Raw genomic sequence first — 20,544 nt, 5'->3', positions numbered from 1 at the left:
CAGGACAGGAACCTGGAGGCAGGAGCTGATGCAGAAGCCATTGGGGAGTGCTGCTTACTGGCTTGCTTCATGTGGCTTGCTCAGCCTGCTTTCTTATAGAACCCAGGACTGACAGGCCCGGGATAACCCCAACCAAAATGGTTTGCCACCCCCCCCCATCAATCACTAATTAAGAAAATTCTCTGCAGGTTTGCCTACAGCCTAATCTTATGGAAGCATTTACTCAGTCAGGGTTCCCTCCTCTCAGATGATTCTAGCCTGGGTCAAGCTGACATCAAACTAGACAGCACAGCTACCTTAGTGTGTTTATTGGAGTCAACTAACGTTGCTAGCATGAACTGAATTATGGAAGGGTGATTCCATGTGAATTCCCTTTCTCCATTTCTATCACTTTATCACTTTTCCTTTATTTCCCCCCTTTTCTTTCAGTTTTAATCTTTGAATAAACAGGCTTTTCAGAAACTTAGTCCAGTTTGCTTCTCTCTTCCTCAAGGCCTCCCAACCTGGTGAGTTGAGGACTATCCAGGAATATTTGTTCTAGCTCAACAACCCAGGAAGGGTTAAGATATGAAAACAAGTGGTTCTCAATCAGGGGTGATGTGTACCCGACCCCCCAGGAGACATTTGGCAACGCCGTGAGTGGAAGGAGTGTGCTGCTAGGATCTATGACCATAGGGCAGGTCCTGAATGTCCTCACTGCAGAGAACATCAGCCTGGACAGAGTTGTCTGGTCCAAATCGCCAATAGTGTTGCTGGTGGAGGAATCCTGGTACACACAGATGCTGCTAGCTGAAGAAGACTGTGGTATGGTGGCAGAGACTCAGATTCTCAAGGTTAAAAGCGCAGCCACCAGTATCAAACTGTCTTTGGTTCTCTTTTTGTTGTTGTTGTTGTCGTCTGTATATAACTGTGGGTAATTTTTTCAATGCTATACAACAGTTTCTTCATCCAGAAAAGGAGGCTAATAAAATCTCTCTCTCACTAAAGTGTAAGCTCCTTCAAGGCAAGGACATGCTATGCTTAGATTAGGAATGGATATGCAGCAGGGAGTACTAAATAAAAATTTGTGGGTTATCTCAGTTATTTTAAGGCCTAAAGCAGAGAACATATTAAGCATAATGAGGAGGAGAGTAGCCTCGGATAGTGGGGGAGGTATGCTGATATTATCATCTAGGGTGCGCTGAACTAACTAATTTCATAGAACATTTTTTTAATTTAGCTTATTTATTTTTAGGATAAGTTAATACTTAGTGCACAGCAAGGTGATTGATAAGAAGATCTTTTTCTTATTCTTTCTTTTTCTCCCCCCCCTTTTTTTTTTAAAGACAGGATCTTATATAGTCCAGGCTGGCCATGAAATTCTGATATTATTCTTGCCTTTATCTCCCAAGTGCTAGAATGGTAAGTGCCACCATGCCCAGCTTAGACAGACCACCCTGTGATTTCAGTAAATAAAAACAGAGACAAACAACTCCTGCAATCATGTATGAATACAAAAATAAAACCGAGAAGAACATTTGTGCAACCACAAAAATAACTAATTATTCCCCATCTCGTGTAATGAGGGCCTTTTCACCAATCCTCACTTGATTCTTCTTATGGAAGAAGCATTAAACCCTAATAATTACTCCCACCTCCTGATAGCATCTGCTTACTTGAACCTGCCCCTCAACCACCTGAGAAGTCCAAACTGCATTCTTTTGAACAGTGATGCCTTGCTGTTCCTCATAGTTACAAGCCCAATTTGTCTAACTACAAGGGTAGTCTTCCGCGATCTTGGGTTGTTTTTCTGAGACAGGGTTTCTCTGTGCAGCAGTCTTGGCTTCCTTGAACTCACGTTATAGACCAGGCTGGCCACGAATTCAGAGATCTGCTTGCCTTTGTCTCCGGAGGGCTGGAATTAAAGGCATGTGCCACCACCGCCTGGCTATCCTCAATCTTTTGACTGGATGGCACTGAAGATAATGAGACCTCCCTAAGTGGCAGCTGTGTCTCCGCAGGGAAATTGGATGATGCATCCAGATTGTCTAGCAAAGACTTCATAAACAAGTAGTCACGCATCATATAAGGAAGCTTTTGCAAAAAAAAAGAATATATGACCACGGACCCAGATTATATCGCCTAGGACATTGTAGTGTCTTTCCTTGTGTGGTGTGAGGTTCGCCAACAAGTTAATTACCTACTCGACACATTTCTCAACATATCCCCTTCATTAAGCGAGTTATGACTGTGTTTCGAAGCTTCCTGACAGACTGTCGCTTGCTGGGTTGTTTGTCGGTCTACCTCAGGGGAACCAGGGAAGACACTTCTGAAGTAGAAAGCCAGCAACTTAAACTTCTCACGAAGTAAAACGCCTTTAATGAGGTGCATGCCTCCAGTTCTCTTAGAATTCCTAGAATACTAGAACGCCCCAGGGGTATTTGTGGGAAATTAGCCCCACGGGTTCATATTATAGAGTCTCATAACCTAACTCCGGAAGAATGGCCCCAAATTCACGCTACAAGAAACCCAGGGGTTTCCGAACCGCTGAGGTACCCAGCAGCACAAGAATCCGAACCTCCGGACTGATGCTAAAACAGTCTCTAACGACCTCGGGAAGTGCTTTAACTCCAGCGCCCTTTTCTTCTAGGCAAACTACAAGTCCCAACATGCCTGGCGCCGGGATGTCGCCTGGTAACTCGCGCCTAAAGAAACACGCGAGGTTGTCTCCGCTGCACGCCTGCGCTTTGGCGAGTTCTGCGCAGGCGCACTTCCAACGCTCGAGAGGAGGGCGGGGTGTCGTTCCCTTTCGCTGATGCAAGAGCCTAGCGCGGTGCTGGGAGAGGTTTCGGTGGGAGCTGCGCCGACTCCGGGGTCTGAAGCTGACCGGTCTGACTTTCCATCCGTGCCGAACCCGCTCGAACCACAGCCATGTCCGGGGACGAGGTGAGAACCTGAGCCCGGAGCTAGTGCTAAGGACTGAGGCAGGAAGCCGAACCCACACCAGTGTGGGAAGCCGGGCCTGCGGCCTAGCGGTCGGCGGCCGCCATGTGGAGCAGCCGGGCCTAGGCGGCTCGGAGCTGTGGAGCCGACGAGGACTCCGGATCCTCAGACTTGGCCGCACCCAGCTCTCCTCAGGGCGACGGCGTCGAGGCCGGCCTCCTACCGGGATCGGCGTTTCGGAATGGAAAGCACGTTGAGTCGCCCTCTGAAGGGTTTGGATACCCAGTTAGTTCCCCCGATTCAACAAAATTAGGGCAGGCGGCCCCGGCATTCCTCTCAAGCACAACCGTCGCAGCTCTCGGTGTCGAGTGCTCAGGGTGCCTTGGGAAGCTTCCCTCGGTTCCGGTGGAGCATCGAGATTAAAAACTTTGTAGGCTGGCTTTTCCGGGCGGATATCTCGCTCCCTTTCCCCGCTCGAGACTTTATTTCTTAAGACAGGGTGTGAGGATCAGAAAAAAAGATAATTTAGTCTCAAAAAGTGACCACCCTTCGAGGAAAGTTTCCGGGCGCGAGTCCCTAAGTTTCCTTTAAAAGGCGAGGTGAGCAGGGCGGTCCGGCAGCGAAGCTGACTGGGTCTTCTTCTACCGGGCTTGGATCTCAGTAAAAATTTCAAGCCCCCTTCCCCCATTTTTTTTTACATTTTATTTTACTTTTTGCTCTTTCAGATTTATCCTAGTTCACATAAAATTAAATAACTTAAAAAGGGATTGCAGTTGTCTCAGTTAGATATTGCTTAACATTGGACCTAGGGGCCCAGTCTTCTTTCCCCGCTAAAAAAGTACTTTATGAAGAATTTGTGATTGACTTCGCTTACAGGACCTTGGAGAGGGATAAGAGAGAGGAACAGTTGGAGGCTCTCTCCATAGTTGGCTTTTGAGTAGGCTCTAGAAATGATTAGAATTTTTCATCCAGTGAGAAAACTGATTGCAAAGCATTTATGGTCACGGATGGAAAAAGTGCCTAAAGAAAGTGACATATTCACCAGTTTGGTTGAAGTAGATACTGGCTAGTTCATGGAGGGCTTAGAAAAGTACATTAAGGAATTTGAGATTGATTCTTGCGGGAAGTAAGTCCTTTGCTGATTTTCACAGGTCTATAAAATAAGGTCCTGTTGGTCCATTTTAGTGATGAGAAAACCAGAGTTGTACAGTGCCTATAATCAGATTCCAAGTGACTGAGCTAGTAGTAGAATTCCAGATCTGTGCGATACTGCTTCCATCTAAGTGACCAGGAGGCTCTCCCAAGCTTACTAAGTAGTTCAGTCTGAAGGAGCTAGATGGTTCTTGCCTGAAAGACATGGTAGACATTGCGCTTAGCTACTACTGTATGATGCATTAGAAAAGTTCCGAAAGGAAGGGTTTTCTTGCTACTCATGTTCCAAATTTCATAACTTAAAAATAACTACCTATATACTGCTGTAGTCTATTTTTCTATGGTGTAGTAACAGGTGGTAGCTAACACCTGTAGTGAAGGGGTGGTTTGAGAGGTCATTTTTTGGTAACAAGATCTTTTGAAAGGTGTTGGGTGAGAATTTATTGCTAGAGGATGAACAGGATTTTACCAAGCAAAGATGGTGGAACCTGCCTTTATACCAGCAGTAGTCTCTTGAAAGTCTGAAGTATGTAGCTCTGCCCTTAGATCTGTCATTACAACTTCATTTTATAAGTGGAAAATTAGGGCCCAGGGAGGTTAGGCCATTCAGTAAATTGAATGGTACTAGCATCCTAGCCTTGGCTTTACTCTCAGTGGAATTTACTGGTAAAGGGAGAGGTGAACATGGGAAGTGATTCTGGTTTACCTAGTGAGTGCTGTTGACTAGGGAAGTGTTAGAATTTAAGCTTTATATAAAGTGAACACATTTTTTTTTTAACCTGGTAGTTAAGCGCCAAACTCCGTAAAAACATGACTCCTTTTCACCTAGTAAAACCATTACCTTTAAAAGATTGCATAGGAATGTGGATGCTCCTTGATAAGGAGGGGAGGATTCCCTAATGTTCAGGCATTCAGAAATGTTCAGACTATTTTAAAGTTTTATTGTTTTGAGACAATCTTACTGTGTACCCAGTCTGGATCCAAATCTACCATCAAGTTAGACACCCCCCCCCCCCCAAAGCATGTCAGTATCTAAACCTTTCTTACTCCTAAGTCCCATTCACAAGACGTTAGAGCATTGAGTTTTCAGATCCAGTGAGGTATTTTTGCAAGAGAAACTTAAACATTAAAAATTCTGATTATAGTCAGACCACACCTTTAATTTCAGAACTCGGGAGTACACAAAGACAGGTGGGTCTCTGAGTTTGAGACCAAGCAGGACAACATAGTGAGACACTATCCACTCACCCCCAAAAGGGTAAAAAGAAGGCTGAATATGTAGCTTCTTCACGGAGTGCTAAGCACAAGGCCTCAGTCCCCACTGTCATCAAAGCTAAACTTTAAAAAGAAGAAAAAGGCTTAAATGGTACATTGTCAACAACCATTTTCTTCTTGAATCTAAAGTAGTATTAAAACATTTGGAATGCAGTCAACGGCTAATTTGAAAGTCAGATATGAAACTTTTAGTTTTTGGTTTTTCAAGACAAGGTTTCTCTGTAATAGTCCAGGCTGTTCTGAAACTCACAGAGATTCACCTGCCTCTACCTACGCTGGAATGAAAGATGTGCACCACCACCGCCTGGCCAGACGTGAAACGTTTTTAAGCCAATGTCTCAATGTATATCCCAAGCTGGCAAGTATGATCTGGTGATTTGGGGAGTTCTGCTTTGGGTGCTGATTTAGGATCTCTGGTTTTTTTATGTAACTGTTTTACAGGGTTGTATGAACACAATTACTAGTATATAAACATGTAAGTGTTAAGTACTCGGGGAAAGTAATTGCAATACATGTTATTTCAGCATAAAGTCTTTGCCTGTTTACTACTTGTCTTTACTAGGCTACAGTCTACCTATTATAGACCTAAATAGAAATTTCTTCAGGGATGAAAAGGTAATTGTGAAGCTATCATTGATCATGTTAGGATATCTCCCATCTTTGATCTCTTGAGTAGTAATGGTGACAAGGCATTTAAGCCAGGTGTATTATTAGTGAGTGCCTATAATCTCAGTACTTCAATTTCAAGTTCAACACCAGCCTGTTCTACATAAGACTGTCTCAAATCACAAACTCAGAAAAAGCTACTAGTAGGTCAGGGAAACTTAGACTTGAAGAAAATGAGTAGATTGTAAGACTGTCAGAATTAAACTTAGAATGCCTGAAGTTTTATTTGCCCTTGTGCCAAGTCTTCCTAGTTCAAGAACACAACTCATCTGATGAACATGGGCTGTGATTTTGGTTTGAAGTACAGCATTCCTTCCATGTAGAGTGACCTCAGACCCTATAGTAAGTTAGCACTGGACTTGCTTTTGGTAGTGGTGCTATGTGAAAATTTGCAGAATACCTTGTCCTGTGAGGACAGTAACCCTCCTCCACCTTACTACACACTATAGCTTGGTTTCAGTCCTGCTTACTAGTTTCCTTACTGTACTTGGGACATAAAGGAATTACAGTTAATTATTAGAATCAATTTGGAGATTTTTTTTTTAAACAGTTTTATGTTATGTTTGGAAAATCAAATCCCCCTAAGTTGAGGAAATTTTGATGACAGAATCAGTGTTGTATAAGTTATAATTGCAATCAGATATTTGATTCTCCTGGTAACTTGGTTGGTTGGTTTCAGTTATCTCCATTGTACAGATGAAGCTTAGGATTAATCCACATAGAAGTTAGAGTCAGGATTGGGCTCAAGGTAATTAGGCTCCAGACCTGTGCTTTTGATCACTACACAATAAACAAAATGCTAAGTTTAAGCATGGTAGGGAAAAAAATACTTTGGACTCAAATCCAAATCTGTGTGACTAAAGACTGTGTTTCTTCACTAGCAGGAATATGCCTTATATGTTCAAATTATTTCAAGGGATCAGTACAAATAATCTACAGGTTAGAAACTATTTTTTCACTTGTTCTATAGCCAGTGAATATTTCACATTCCATAACAAAAAACAGTAAAGGATTCCTTAGAAATTTTTCTTATACTAAGGGTTGCTGATAGGTTTCCTTAAAAGTTAAGATTGATATGAACTTCAACTAAATTTTAAGATTTTTTTTTTTAGAATATTTTATTTTACTCTTTGATACTTTTTGTTTTTAATTTAAATTTCTTTCTGTTCTTTGAGACAGGGTTTCACTGTGTAGCCCTGGTTGTCCTGGAACTCACTCTGTAAACTAAGCCGCCCTCAAACTCACAGAGATCTGCCTGCCTCTGCCTTTCTAGTACTGGGATTAAAGGAGTGTACCACCAATGCTCAGCACTTTGACAATTTCATACACGTGTACAATATATCTTGATTGTATTTACCTCTAAACACTCTTCAACAGATAATTTTAAAAACTAAGTCTCAGGTCTCCTGGTGTTAGCCACTCTAGATTATCAACCTTAAATAAAATGTTTATCATCTGCCTAGACATTGTTGATCTCATCCATAAATGAGGAATACAACATAGTTGTTGCTAAGGTCCTTTTCCTAAACTTCAGGATTTACTTATGGAAATAAAAATGAAGTTATTATAACTTATGATATCTTATAAATTAAAAGACATGTGGGCTACTCCCATGTTTAATAATGTAAATGAAGTTAGATGGACCTTTTGTAAACTGTATTGTATTTCTGTTGCATTTGAAAGAGTATGCAAACAAGCACGTGGGGGGGGGAGTGCTTTGATACTTTGAGGCATCTCCCAAGCCCCCCTTTTTGGGATTTTAATATGCCCAATTCTTTAAGAATAAAGCATATTTGGAATGTGAGCATCATTAAAAAATAATCACTTCATCTTTTTAAATTTAAATAGATGATTTTTGATCCTACTATGAGCAAAAAGAAAAAGAAGAAGAAGAAGCCTTTTATGTTAGATGAAGAAGGTGATGCCCAGACAGAAGAAACCCAGCCTTCAGAAACAAAAGAAGTGGAGCCAGAACCAGCTGAAGACAAAGATGTGGAAGCCGATGAAGAAGACAGTAGGAAAAAGGGTGAGTAGTTGTGTCGCTCACTGTTGTGGAAGCCTTAGTTGCTATGCTGGTTTGGTAGACCTGGAGCCAGAGATTGAGGCATAGAAGGTGGGTGGGGACAGGGTAGACACAAGTAAAGAGGTATAGTTGGATAGTCTCAGAGATGGTGTCTGAAAGCACTTTCTGACATTACGTGGTCAGATTATTGAGTTTGATGTTCTCAGCCAAGACCCCTAACCAGGTTTTTCTAGAAAGCTTTGAGTTGGTTTGTCACTTTCTTCAGAACTATAGCTTTGGTGGTAGTGGTAGGACTACCCTGGGAATACATAAAAGTAGTTGGTGTGACTCATAACTTGATGTCTTGCCTTCTAATTGTTAATAATTGGAAATCTTTAATCTGTTTTTAGATGCTTCTGATGACTTAGATGACTTGAACTTCTTTAATCAAAAGAAAAAGAAGAAAAAAACAAAAAAGATATTTGATATCGATGAAGCTGAAGAAGGTGTAAAGGTAGTATAGCTTTCTTATTGAAGGTAAAATTGGAATTCTGGAAAGACTGCTAATAGCCGTTTTCCTCCTTCATCTCATCTCTTAATATCTTTGCTTTGGTTGTTTAGCATTTAGCCACTACTATTAAGGTAATTTTCTTAGGAATCTACGTGATATAAAAGATTATAATAGGAGTCAGGCAGTGGTGGTGGATGCCTTTAATCCCATCACTTGGGAGGCAGATGCAGGCTGATCTCTGAGTTCAAGGCCAGCCTGGTCTACAGATTGAGTTCCAGGACAGCCAAGCCTATACACAGAAACCCTGTCTTGAAAAACCAAAAAAAAAAAAGGAAAGAAAAGAAAAAAATGTGTGTGTACAGTCAGAGGGATTTAGGTCTTATATATTGTGTCATTAAAATGGACTCAAAATGCCCATTGTCTTTAACCATGCTAAAATTGTTTGGCTCACAAAAGATAATCTCCGTGGACTGGAGAGATGGCTCAGAGGTTAAGAGCACTAACTGCTCTTCCAGAGGTCCTGAGTTCAATTCCCAGCAACCACATGGTGGCTCACAACCATCTGTAATGAGATCTGGTGCCCTCTTCTGGCCTGCAGATATACATGCAGGCAGAACATTGTATACATAATAAATAAATAAATCTTAAAAAAAAAATCTCTGTAACTGAGAAATCTTGAAAACAAATCATAATATAGCTTTTTGTGTTAAACTTTCAGTACCAGCAAAGAACATCCCCCAGTGTGGTAGTTGGTAGCTGATGGCAGTAATTCTATAGGAAAACTAGGATTCTCTTGGTAATTCTGTGTAGAGTGCTCTTGATCTTGTAGGGACTTGAAACTATAATTGTCATCCTCTTGCATTGATTTCCAATATAAAAATCTGAAAGTTATTTGAATAAAATGTAGATAGGTAAGCAGGAAGGTGAATAGGAGGGTAGGTGGATGAACAGAGTAGCTGGAAGACTATTCTTCCTTGCTCAAGAGCTACCATTTTAAAGATAGGGGCTAGGGAGAGCACTCCGTGGCTGAGGTGTCTACTGGGCAACCATGAGGACCTGAATTTGGATCAACAGGACCGGCATAAAAGCCTGCCTGGCAAGCATGCACCTCTAACCCTGATACTGGGCAGGGTGGAAACAGGTAGTTAGTTCCCTGGACTCACGGTTAGTCCAGACAGTCGATAAAAATAACATGGAGCAGCAATTGAAAATATTCAGAAGTCAACCTCAGGCCTCTAACACACAAACATGGGCAAGTGTATACTGACACACATATATACACACACATACACAGAGACTATGCAGAAATCTCTTTAACAAAGCTCACGCATTTATTTATAAAAAGAACATATAGTAATTTTGTGTGTGTATGTATTCATAAATATATGTTCATAGTGAAAAGAGCATAAACAATCATATATCAAAAGCTCTGATTTTTACTATGTACTGAAGTTTTTCTTTGGTATTTTGCTGAAACCCAAGTATGTAAAGTGTAGCCTACGTGTACAGGTAATTTACTTAGTCTATTTGGAAATAAGGTCATAATTTAGATGACATTCTATTCAGCAAATTGTATTGGTAATTACACTGAGTTAGTGTGCTCAATTTGCATTGAAATGAGTAAGATTTTTTTACTGGTGGTTTTGTTTTTTCCTCAGAGGTATTTCAAGGATAATTTAGAGTATTTAAAAAATATTTTTAGGATTTTTTATTTTATGTGTATGGGTGTTTTGTTTGTGATTGTGCACCACATGCATGCAGCATCCTCAGGCCAGAAGCGGTCATCAGCTCCCCTGGAACTGGGAGTTACAGATGGTTGTGGTCTTGGTTAATACCTGACTTTGTTGGTTGATTTCCTCTAGTAGCTTTTGTCCCAAAAGGTTACTGATGAGTTCCATTTCTGTTAAATGCTGTGATACTTTTTTCTCTCTTCTGGAGTTAAAGCCTGAAAGGATGTTACAAGTATCCTAGTTAGTTAGTGTGGATGACTACAACCTTGCTGGTGTGTGCTTGCTTATATTCAGCAGTTCTCAGTTTCTTATTTACTGATCATCAGAGAGAGAGACTAGGTCCACTATTTGATCTTTTATTTGTAGGGCATCTAGTTAATACTGTAGGTTGATGTGGCACCAAAACTACACAGCTAGATTTAGGATCTCATATTTGAGTTTCACTTATTCCTACCTATTTCAGTTATCTGCTAAGATCTGTGAAATTAGCCATTGTCAACAATCATTCAAGACAGACACACAAAAAATGTAATTGTGATCATGTTGACAATATACTTGAGCAGGATAAGCTGGTGAGAAACTAGAGGCCAAGAAACATGCTGAGCCTCTGTTCTTTTGTGGAACTTATGATTCATCTCTTAAGACTTAATGTGCCTTTTTCACATTCAAGCCTACAGCAAGTAACCTTGGAGTCAGGCTGTATCATGTCTATCCATTCATCACATGACCCTGATTCCCCATGAGTTGTGTCTTTCCTTTTTTCATGATGTCATCTATTGAACTGATACCCAGCAACTTCTTCAGTTTGGTGCTAAGCTGATGTGATAAATATAATAAAAAATAATTAGGTCTTTACCTCTGGTATCCCCACATTCAACTCCTGAAAACCCCTGCAGTCTTCAAAGGTAATACTTGTTTTTGCTCTTGAGAAATCTAGTGTCCATATAATTTCTCAGGACGGTTAGTCACTAGGAAGATCAAACTATTACTAGAGTTTGGAACTTTGAACGACCCCTGCTACCTCTGTGGATGGACAGTGTGGACACTTAAGTTCTGTCACCCCTAAGTGATGGAGTTCAAAAAGTTTCCAGGTTGGTAACCTCACAGAAGTGCTGATAGGGTAGCATGTTTAGATACTTGGCTTTTTTTTTGTTCTATACATTATTTCCATTTGGCTGTTCCTCAGTTAATCTTATATATATATAAATGATAAGTAAAACTTTGCTGAGTGCTGTGAGTTTTAGCAAATTACTGAATAGGGGCCGAAGGTCTTTGAATTTGTAGCTTAGCAAAAGTGTAAGTGAAACTTACTACTCGTGTCTGAAATGAAAGCCCTTAAAGTGTGAAGTCAAGTTTTTACACATAGGGTATCTGATTAATTATTCCAGGTAATCAGTATTATACCTAATTTGCATTGGGGAGTTGGAGAATTGTGCAAAAGATAACAATGTATTTGGTGTCAATAGGAAAATTCCTTCCATTGACTGTCATATTTAGAAACTTAAAGGGGATGGGAAGAGTTGAGGACAAGGATCAGCAAAAACAAATATATCTGCAAATGCAGTAATAAAATCCATTACATTGAAGCAAGAAAGTTTATTAAGGTACAATTCACTTAGCATATAATTCATCCATTTAAAGTAAACGTTTTTTAGCATATTCGGAGTTCTGTAACTGAACACTTACATCCTCTTGAAAACAAAGCCCGTGATCATTGTCACTCTCTAGTTCTCATTAAACCCCAACCTGAGGCCTCAGCTACTGCTAATCTACTGCCTCTGTAGATTTACCTGTTCTGAACATTTAATGTGAATAAAATACAGTGTGGGATGGCAGAGAAACTTAAAATACTCTTGAGCCTTGCTCGTCCTGCTGAATATTGCCAGTCAGAAGATTGAAGAATATTCAAGTTTCTCAATTGAGTCAGGTAAAGCCTGCTTAAAATACAGACATTAATAACGAGATCCTGAGACTAATAAAAAGGAAGAGCTGAAGAAAGGGGAACAATCCCACAAAATTGTCTGGAGGAATGTACAGTTTAAGTATTTGGCAGAGTCTGAGGCAGCTTGGCCTATCTGTGAGAGGTATTTCTCATCTATAATTTTAGCTTTGACTATGTGAATATTCTAAAATGATTCTTGGCCATGTCATTAAAAATAGTTTCTAGTATTAATATATTGAGACTTGTGTTAATTTCTTAGGATCTTAAGATTGAAAGTGATGCTCAAGAACCAGCTGAGCCAGAGGATGACCTGGATATTATGCTTGGCAATAAAAAGAAGAAAAAGAAGAATGTCAAATTCCCAGATGAAGATGAAATACTAGAAAAAGACGAAGGTAACATTGGGAACTAAACATCTTGGTTTTAAATTACATAAGCCTTTGATCTGGGTCTCTTTGGCTGACTTGAGAAGCTTTTAAAAAATATTTGTTGTGCCTTTTATTTCCACTGTGTGATAATGAAAAAGTGTCTTGGGGGCTCAGCGGTTAAGAGCACTGGCTGTTCTTCCAGAGGTCCTGAGTTCAATTCCCAGCAACCACATGGTGGCTCACAACCATCTGTAATGAGACCTGGTGCCCTCTTCTGGCCTGCAGGTGTATATCCAGACAGAACACTGTATACATAATAAATAAATAAATCTTTAAAAAAAAAAAGTGTCTTGGGGCGGGAAGGAAGAAAAAGTGTCTTAACTTGATAATGGTAGACAAAAAAATTCATTTTATTAAAGTATAGTAAAAATTATATACAAAAATCATTCTGATTCAGACAGGAAAATTACTGTAATTTTTTTTCCCTGAGATGGGGTTTCAGACAAGTTTTGGTGCTTGTCCTGGATCTTGCTCTGTAGACCAGGCTGGCCTCGAACTCACAGATTTGCCTGGCTCTGCCTCCTGAGTGCTGGGGTTAAAGGCGGTGTGCCACTGCTGCCCACACATTTAAAATCTTTAATGTTTATAGTTTTATATATATAGATTATATAGAAAATTTTTAACGGTTAAACAGATGGGTTTTTATAGGGTTTGAAAACAGTTGGACTCTCCTTTAAGTACTTAATGCTTTGTTTTGTCTTGTGTTTGTAAGAAACATTTCATAGTTACCATGGGTGTCTCATTGAAGATCTTGTGTGAAGTTGTAGTATTTTTGTCTATAAAGGAAAGGAGGCTTCTCTGTGGTCCCTTTGTACTTGAAGCTATTGCAGCTATCACTGTGAAAGGGAAGAGCAGTATGTGAAGCTTTCATGCTCTAGATCTGTACTCCCCCTTGTTGGATCAAAGCCTACTGATCATTCATACTCTTTGTTATCTGCAGGTTTAGAAGATGAAGACAGCAAAAAAGACGATGGCATTTCATTCAGTAACCAGACTGGGCCTGCTTGGGCAGGCTCAGAAAGAGACTACACATACGAGGAGGTGAGACTTTTTTTTTTTTTTAGGGAGTTAAGGCTATCATTTGAGTTCAGAGAAAAGTAGGTATAGATCCTTGCATTGGAAGAGCCACTGAGATACAGATGGGCAATAAAACAGATTCCAGTAGGCCATGTAGCCAGTGCATGACAGTTCATGATACCAAACTTGTGGGGCAGCATGCTCAAAATGTGGCTGTCACTAGTATTCACCAGAGGGTATGGAGCCCTCTGGGAATCAGTGGGGCTTTGGTTATAAGTGTCCACTTTGTGGTCATAGTAGTCTGGAGTTTGCTCGTTTGTGGTGTCATTTTTTTCCCATGTGTCACGTGTTTTTCTGTAAAATCAGTAGAATGATCAGGGCTTATTTTCTTAACTCTTCACAAGGAATAACTGAGCATTCATTAAGGCCCAGATATTGGTAAGTAATGAGCTTCTGCCCTCAAGAAGTTCCCAGAACATGTAGAGATTTATGTGTACATTTAATAAAAATATAATAGCTTTATTAAAGCAAAGTGTCTTAAATAGATTTTTTTTTGGGGGGGGGTGGCTTTTCAAGACAGGGTTTCTCTGTGTAACCACCCTAGCTGTCCTGAAACTTATTGAGATCTGCCTGCCTCTACCTCTTAAGTACTAGGATTAAAGGCCTGTCCACCACCATCCAACTCATATAGAAATTTTATACTCTTGCTATTACTAAGAATGTGCTTGAATTCCCATTCCTTATAGTTGCTGAACCGAGTGTTCAACATCATGAGAGAAAAGAATCCAGATATGGTTGCTGGAGAGAAGAGGAAATTTGTTATGAAACCTCCACAGGTTGTCCGAGTAGGAACCAAGAAAACTTCTTTTGTCAATTTTACAGATATCTGTAAACTGTAAGTTTGCTAGTGGAGACCCTTCATTCCAAATACCAACCGTATTTTATTGTTAAATGTTTTTACGGTTCTATAGGTTGGAAAAGTACGTAGGGCATAGGTTGACAGTCACAGTTCATGTCTGTCTGTCGTCAGAGCACATTTTATCTTGGCATCTAAAGATGAGAAGAGTAAGTTTAATACTGACTGATAAGAGGGGATCCTAGGGGCTGGAGAGATGACTCTGGTACGAACCCACACGGCAGCTCACTGTTTCTATATAACTCCAGTTCCAGGGACTATGATGTGCAGGCAAAACACCCATACACGTGGTGGGTTGGAGTAGATACTAACCAGAGTCAGGAGTGAAGAGGATGGATATAATCCTCAAGCAAGGGGTGGGCCTGCCAAATAAGTAGTGAACTAGGGAAGTAGCTGAAGGTAAGCTTCCTTGATTGTCAGGACCCAATGGAAGAAATTTTTAGTTTTTAATCACCATTGCATCTTGTGCTGGGGTCAGTCCCAGGTCACTGCCTGAGCCTGGCTTTTTTCAGATTTGTTCAGCTGTGCCCTTTCTGGTAGATTTTCTCTATCCACTCACTTTATCTACTGTTTTTCAATTTCGTAAGTCATACTTACTTGTTACAGAAGAGGTAACCCATTTTCATTACTTTCAGCATTATTCAAAATATTTTACTTTTTTGATGACAGTAATAGTATATGTTTACTAGAAATTAGAAAAGATACAGTAAGAAAATGAAAGATTATGTGTAAATCCACTCTTAGGAGGTAGATAATCATAGCCTACCTATGATTTTAATGTTTTGCTTTCATGCTTTTAGGTATTTTGTGTTTAGAAATAGCACATAATAGTTTAATTAGTACCAAACTGTAAAGCAGCATATATCATTTTGTTGGTTTTTTATTTTTTTAATGTGTATGTGTGTTTTGCTGTATGTATGTCTGTGTACCACATGTATGCTTAGAAACAAGGCCAGAAGAGGGAACCAGCTCCCCTGGAAGTGAAGTTACAGATGGTTGAGCTGCCATGTGGGTGCTGAGAATCAAACCTAGTTCATCCTCTGGAAGAGCAGCTAATTTTTTTAACTACTGAGCTGTTTATCCAGTCTGTTTTTAAAACAGGCACTCACTGTCCCAGGCTGAGTTTTGAAATTTAAGGTTGATCATCCTGCTTCAGCCTCTTGGATATAGGGATTATAGCTAGTGCTACTTATTTCTATGCACAAGTGAACTGTGCACTAAGATTCTCCTAATAACTGAGTAATCACAGTAAAATAATGAACAGCATGGTTTCTGTTTTGTTTTAAGATTTCCATGAAATTAAGTATTTGATTTTTTTTTTAGATTACATCGTCAACCCAAACATCTCCTTGCATTTTTATTGGCAGAATTGGGTACAAGGTAAGAAACTGTACGCAAAAAGAGTAGTTTGACACTTCAAAAGAATCACTTGTATAATTTGAACATACTCAGAAAAAGAATTCATCTTAATTCCAGAGGATTATTACAGTTGTGGTTTTTACATTACACTCATTGTTTAAGCATAAGAAAGAAAGCTAGCCATGTATTTTACTTCTCAGAATATCCTGCACTTGGTATAGAGGTGGGGTAAATTCTGGCAAGTTGTGACTAGTGAACTTTATGGTTAGTGGGTTAAATATTTCAGAGTTGTTGGAAAAATTCCCATTTCTTTTTCTTCCTTTTTAGACAGTGAAAAAATGCCGTACTTTGGAATCAGGGTACCCTAGGTAGAGGGGGATCAAGGGTTACAATTCATGGTATGTGATAGTAAATCCTCAAAGGAAAATCAGTTTCATCTGCAAAAATCCACTTTATTAAGATAGGAACAAATACAAATTTAACTCTACTAGACTTAATTTTGTTTTACTTTGTGATTTATCATTTTTAATAAGCAATAATGTCTATCTAACAGGGCTGGCTCTGAACTCCTAGGCTCATGTAGGGATCCTCTTGCCTAAGCTAATTGATGACTGGGATTACTGGTTCACACCACTCTATCTGGCTTAGATTATTATATATATATATATTTGAGAAAAGGTCTCACTATGTAGCCCCTGGTTGCCTTAAACTTGTGGTAGCCCTGTTTCTGCCTCCCACATGCTAAGAGTACAGGTGTACACTGCCATGCTTGTCTTCAAAATTTTAAAAATAACATACAACCTTTTTTACATTTATACCTCCCTCGTTTATGCATTCACTAAAAATTTTTTTCTTATATTGAACAGGCAATCAGATCCACACAGTTGAGGGATCAGTTTGTTTTGGACATAGAAATCTGATTGTTAACTAGAGATAGCTGAAGTTGGATTACATGAAGAAATATGAGTATAATTTTAAGGAGCCTGGCAATGGTAGCACATATCTTTAATCCCAACACTCAGGAGGCAGAGGCAGGTGGATCTGAGTTCAAGTCCAGCTTGGTCTACAGAGCGAGTTCCAGGACAGCCAGGGCTACACAGTGATACCCTATCTCAGTAATAATTTTGAGGGGCAGGAGAGATAGTAGTTAAGAGCAGATATTGCTCTGGAAGAGGACTTGAGTTAGGGTTCTAGTACTTACAGGGCGGCTCATAACTACCTATAACTCCAATTACAGGAGATCCAACACTGGGCCTCCACAGGAACCAGCACTCAAATGCACATAACTCTACACAGACATATACACAAAATTAAGAATAAAATCTTTGCAAAAGATAAATTCTTAAAAAAAAATTGGCAAAGTACAGCAGTACATACGAGTAATGTTAGCACCTGGAAGGCAGAGGAGGATCAGAAGTTCTGGGCCAGCCTGGGACATATAAGTTCTTGCCACCAAAAAAATAAATAAATAAATAAAAATTTGAGGAACTAGATAGTGTAACACCCTAGAAATTATCCTACACTATTGAATATATTTTAAGTTCATTAAGGTATGCAGGTGCTGGAATTGGGCTCCCTCAGGAAAACAAAAGTAATGGGGATATTTGTTTTCTTTCATAGTGGTTCTATAGATGGTAATAACCAACTTGTAATCAAAGGAAGATTCCAACAGAAACAGATAGAAAATGTCTTGAGAAGATATATCAGTAAGTGTATAATTGGACTTTATCCTGTCATTCTGAAATGTTCTCTTTAGGCTGTGGTGTTCTGAAATCCATTTATAATAAACTTGGGAAAACAAACCTTAAAAAGATGGAAAATGGGGCTGGGTGTGGTAGCACACATATTTAGTCCCAGTGCTTGAGAGATCTGAGTTTGAGGCCAGCCTGGTCTGCACAGAGAAACCCTATCTCAAACCCCACCCCACCTCCCAAAAGTGGGGAGAAGATGGAAAATGACAGTGAGGAAGTAGAAAGCCCAGTTGATGCAGCCTTTGCTGGCTGGCTGATCAAGTCAGAGAAACCTGCCTCTAATTCTGGTGTGGACTGTCTCAGCCTTCTTTTGTTACCTAATCATTTAAAATTGGCATGTCCTGCCTGTTCTCACCTAAGTCAAAAGTGGATCATCCATAGATGGCACCAAGAATAGGCATCTGGCAAACTTCCTAACTCTGGGGTATCTGAAGTCCTTTCAACATGTATCTTACTGCCAAAAGCATAACAGACAGCTTAGTTTGTATTTTATCCTAGAATAGCTATGTTTATCTAGGCTTTCCTGCCTGGTTAGGGTAAACTGTCCTCTGAGCTTCAGCTTATGAGATAGATGCATTTCTGTGGGCAACCAGGAGCCTCTGCCTTACTGTGTCTAGCAGATAATTCTGTATTGCTTTTCCTGCAGAGGAATATGTCACTTGTCACACATGCCGATCACCGGACACGATCCTACAGAAGGACACCCGACTCTATTTCTTACAGTGTGAAACTTGTCATTCTCGATGCTCTGTTGCCAGTATCAAAACTGGCTTCCAGGCTGTCACGGGCAAGCGAGCACAGCTCCGTGCCAAAGCTAACTAATTTGCTAATCACCATCGATTTTTCCAAAATGTGTGGTGGAGATTTGGCCGAACAGGTTACCATCAGAGTGGACGTACCATTTGATTAAAAACAAGATAGAAAAGCCACCAAGTTCTTTGGCGAGTGATTGATCTGAAATCCTTGCAAGATGCCGATACTCAAGCTGTTGACATACTTGTTGCCTACTTTAACAACTGTCAGAGAAACGTGATGGGGTAAGGAGGTGCTTTTTAAAATCGTTCATAGACTTCTGTAAAATGCAAGATAAATTAAAGTTATTATAACAGTGATTCTTTCAATTTGATCTGTCCTTCAGTTTTCTTTTCTACAATAAAATGCTCGTGAATTTGGCAAAACAACAACAAACTTGGTTCCTGGACTTTGGCAAATTCTCTCTGTCCTCAGAAACTGAATAGTGGCAGATACTGGAGCTGGGCAGCCATTTTCCCTTTCAGTTTCTCTTGAGCTACATAGCTAGAATGGGTATGACTTGAGTGGTTGGAACCTAAGACATGGGACAGCAGCCTGTTTTTAGTATCCAGAGAATGAAGGTTTTGACTCTTTCCTTTTGTGAGGATTGTTGCTACTACCTCACTGCCAATTCCTCATTTCCCTCCTGTGACAACAGCTGAAACTGACTTCGGCTGAAGAATCAGCTTCGTCACACAAGGGAACTACCAGGTGCTAGGTTCCCCGTCCTTGGAATTCTTGTCACAGGCCTGTATGTCCTCTACCTGGCATACTAAAGTTTGTTAGGCCGTTCTGTTATTGAGAAAGCATGTGTAGTAGAGGGAAGTCTTCTTAGGGTCTAAATAGCAGCACTTAAGGAAGCTTCTTCAACCTGTGTTCTAGGTCAGTAAAAGATCCCCCTCAAATGCTTTTCTGTACTAAACTAACCTGAATGTGGCCAAGAAACCGAGAGATGCTGCTGCGTGTGGTCTTGCTATTACCTCCAGCTCTGCTTCTGAGGACTGAGCTAGCGAGGTATTTCCCATCGATGCACAGGAGGGTTCATCTTGTGGGTCTGTGCTGTAATCTGCCTTACTTGCATCCATCAGGATAAGGACATACACGATGCTCCTCACTTTCCTGCCACCAGACTGTTAATCTTGCTAAACAGCCCAAGAACAGTCACTCACCCAGCCCTGATGTCTTGACAATGTTGTTTTTAATTACTGTGACCCTGAAATTTTCAAGTATAGGCCAAGTGTTACCAAGTAACTTGGCTGCGAAGTGGTAGAGGGAACTTTCCCTCAACCCTCAAGAGATGAGCTAGTCATATACTGACAGACCTGCCACCACTCACTGCCATGTTGATCACAACTGTTTATGACTGCAATTTTTTTTTCATCTTTTTTCTTTCTTTTGTACCTCTGCCCCTAATTCCCAATGTTGGCTATTATTGCGTGAATAAAGCAAGGATCAGTGCCTCTTGTATAAATAGTGCTCCATTGATTTTGTGTGTTGTATGTTCTGTCCAATTCTTTTCTTGGTGGGACTCCTTAGGGGATGGCATGGGACAGTTTGACTGGTTGGTATCTGCTAGTGACTTCAACCACAATTCTCAACTTCATAATGGTGAACATTAGGAGACTGGTAAAGGGCAAAGCTGTGTGTGGTAGTAGCACACACCTATAACCCCCAATATTTTGGAGACCTAGGCAATACCATCAAGAGCTCATAGCCAGCCTGGATATAGATGGTATAGATTAGATTAGAAGCTATCTAAATCCCTACCTCAAAAAACAGGAGGGAGGGGGAACAGCAGAGCCCAGGTTATTGTAAAGAGTCTAGGGCTGGAAAGGTGGCTCAGTGATTTAACGCAGTGGCTACTCTGAGAGGACTCGAGTTTGAATCCCAGTACACATATGGCAGCTCACAACTCTATCTAACTCCAGTTCCCAATGCCCTCACAGGTAAAATGAAAGTCATACACCTAAAAACATGAAACTTTTTGGTTTTTCGAGACAGGGTTTCTCTGTGTAGCTTTGCGCCTTTCCTGGAACTCACTTGGTAGCCCAGGCTGGCCTCGAACTCACAGAGATCCGCCT

At 40.3% G+C, this 20,544-nt stretch overlaps 1 protein-coding gene across 2 annotated transcripts; it reads left to right on the top strand.

Moving 5' to 3' along the window:
- Positions 1–2,757: 2,757 nt before the first annotated feature.
- On the top strand, positions 2,758–19,934 carry Eif2s2 (eukaryotic translation initiation factor 2 subunit beta). 2 transcript variants are annotated; one of them, XR_008215455.1, is made up of 10 exons: positions 2,758–2,925; positions 7,864–8,041; positions 8,428–8,531; positions 12,460–12,595; positions 13,569–13,669; positions 14,392–14,540; positions 15,885–15,941; positions 17,541–17,626; positions 18,318–18,708; positions 19,346–19,934. XR_008215455.1 is itself a non-coding variant. In XM_052726413.1 (9 exons), exons 1-9 carry the CDS (start codon positions 2,911–2,913, stop codon positions 18,491–18,493), a joined length of 1,002 nt encoding a protein of 333 aa, XP_052582373.1. In that variant the 5' UTR covers positions 2,758–2,910; the 3' UTR covers positions 18,494–18,783. The 2 variants fall into 2 exon arrangements, 1 of the variants encoding a protein (XP_052582373.1); XM_052726413.1 differs by lacking the exon at positions 19,346–19,934 and having other exon boundaries at positions 18,318–18,783.
- Positions 19,935–20,544: the final 610 nt, after the last annotated feature.

The sequence above is a fragment of the Peromyscus californicus genome, unplaced genomic scaffold (genome assembly GCF_007827085.1).
Source record: "Peromyscus californicus insignis strain IS unplaced genomic scaffold, ASM782708v3 Scaffold_7__1_contigs__length_154581171, whole genome shotgun sequence".
Classification (NCBI taxonomy): domain Eukaryota; kingdom Metazoa; phylum Chordata; class Mammalia; order Rodentia; family Cricetidae; genus Peromyscus; species Peromyscus californicus.
Note: the sequence above shows the minus strand (reverse complement) of the source record. Positions and strands in the feature narration are given on the sequence as shown.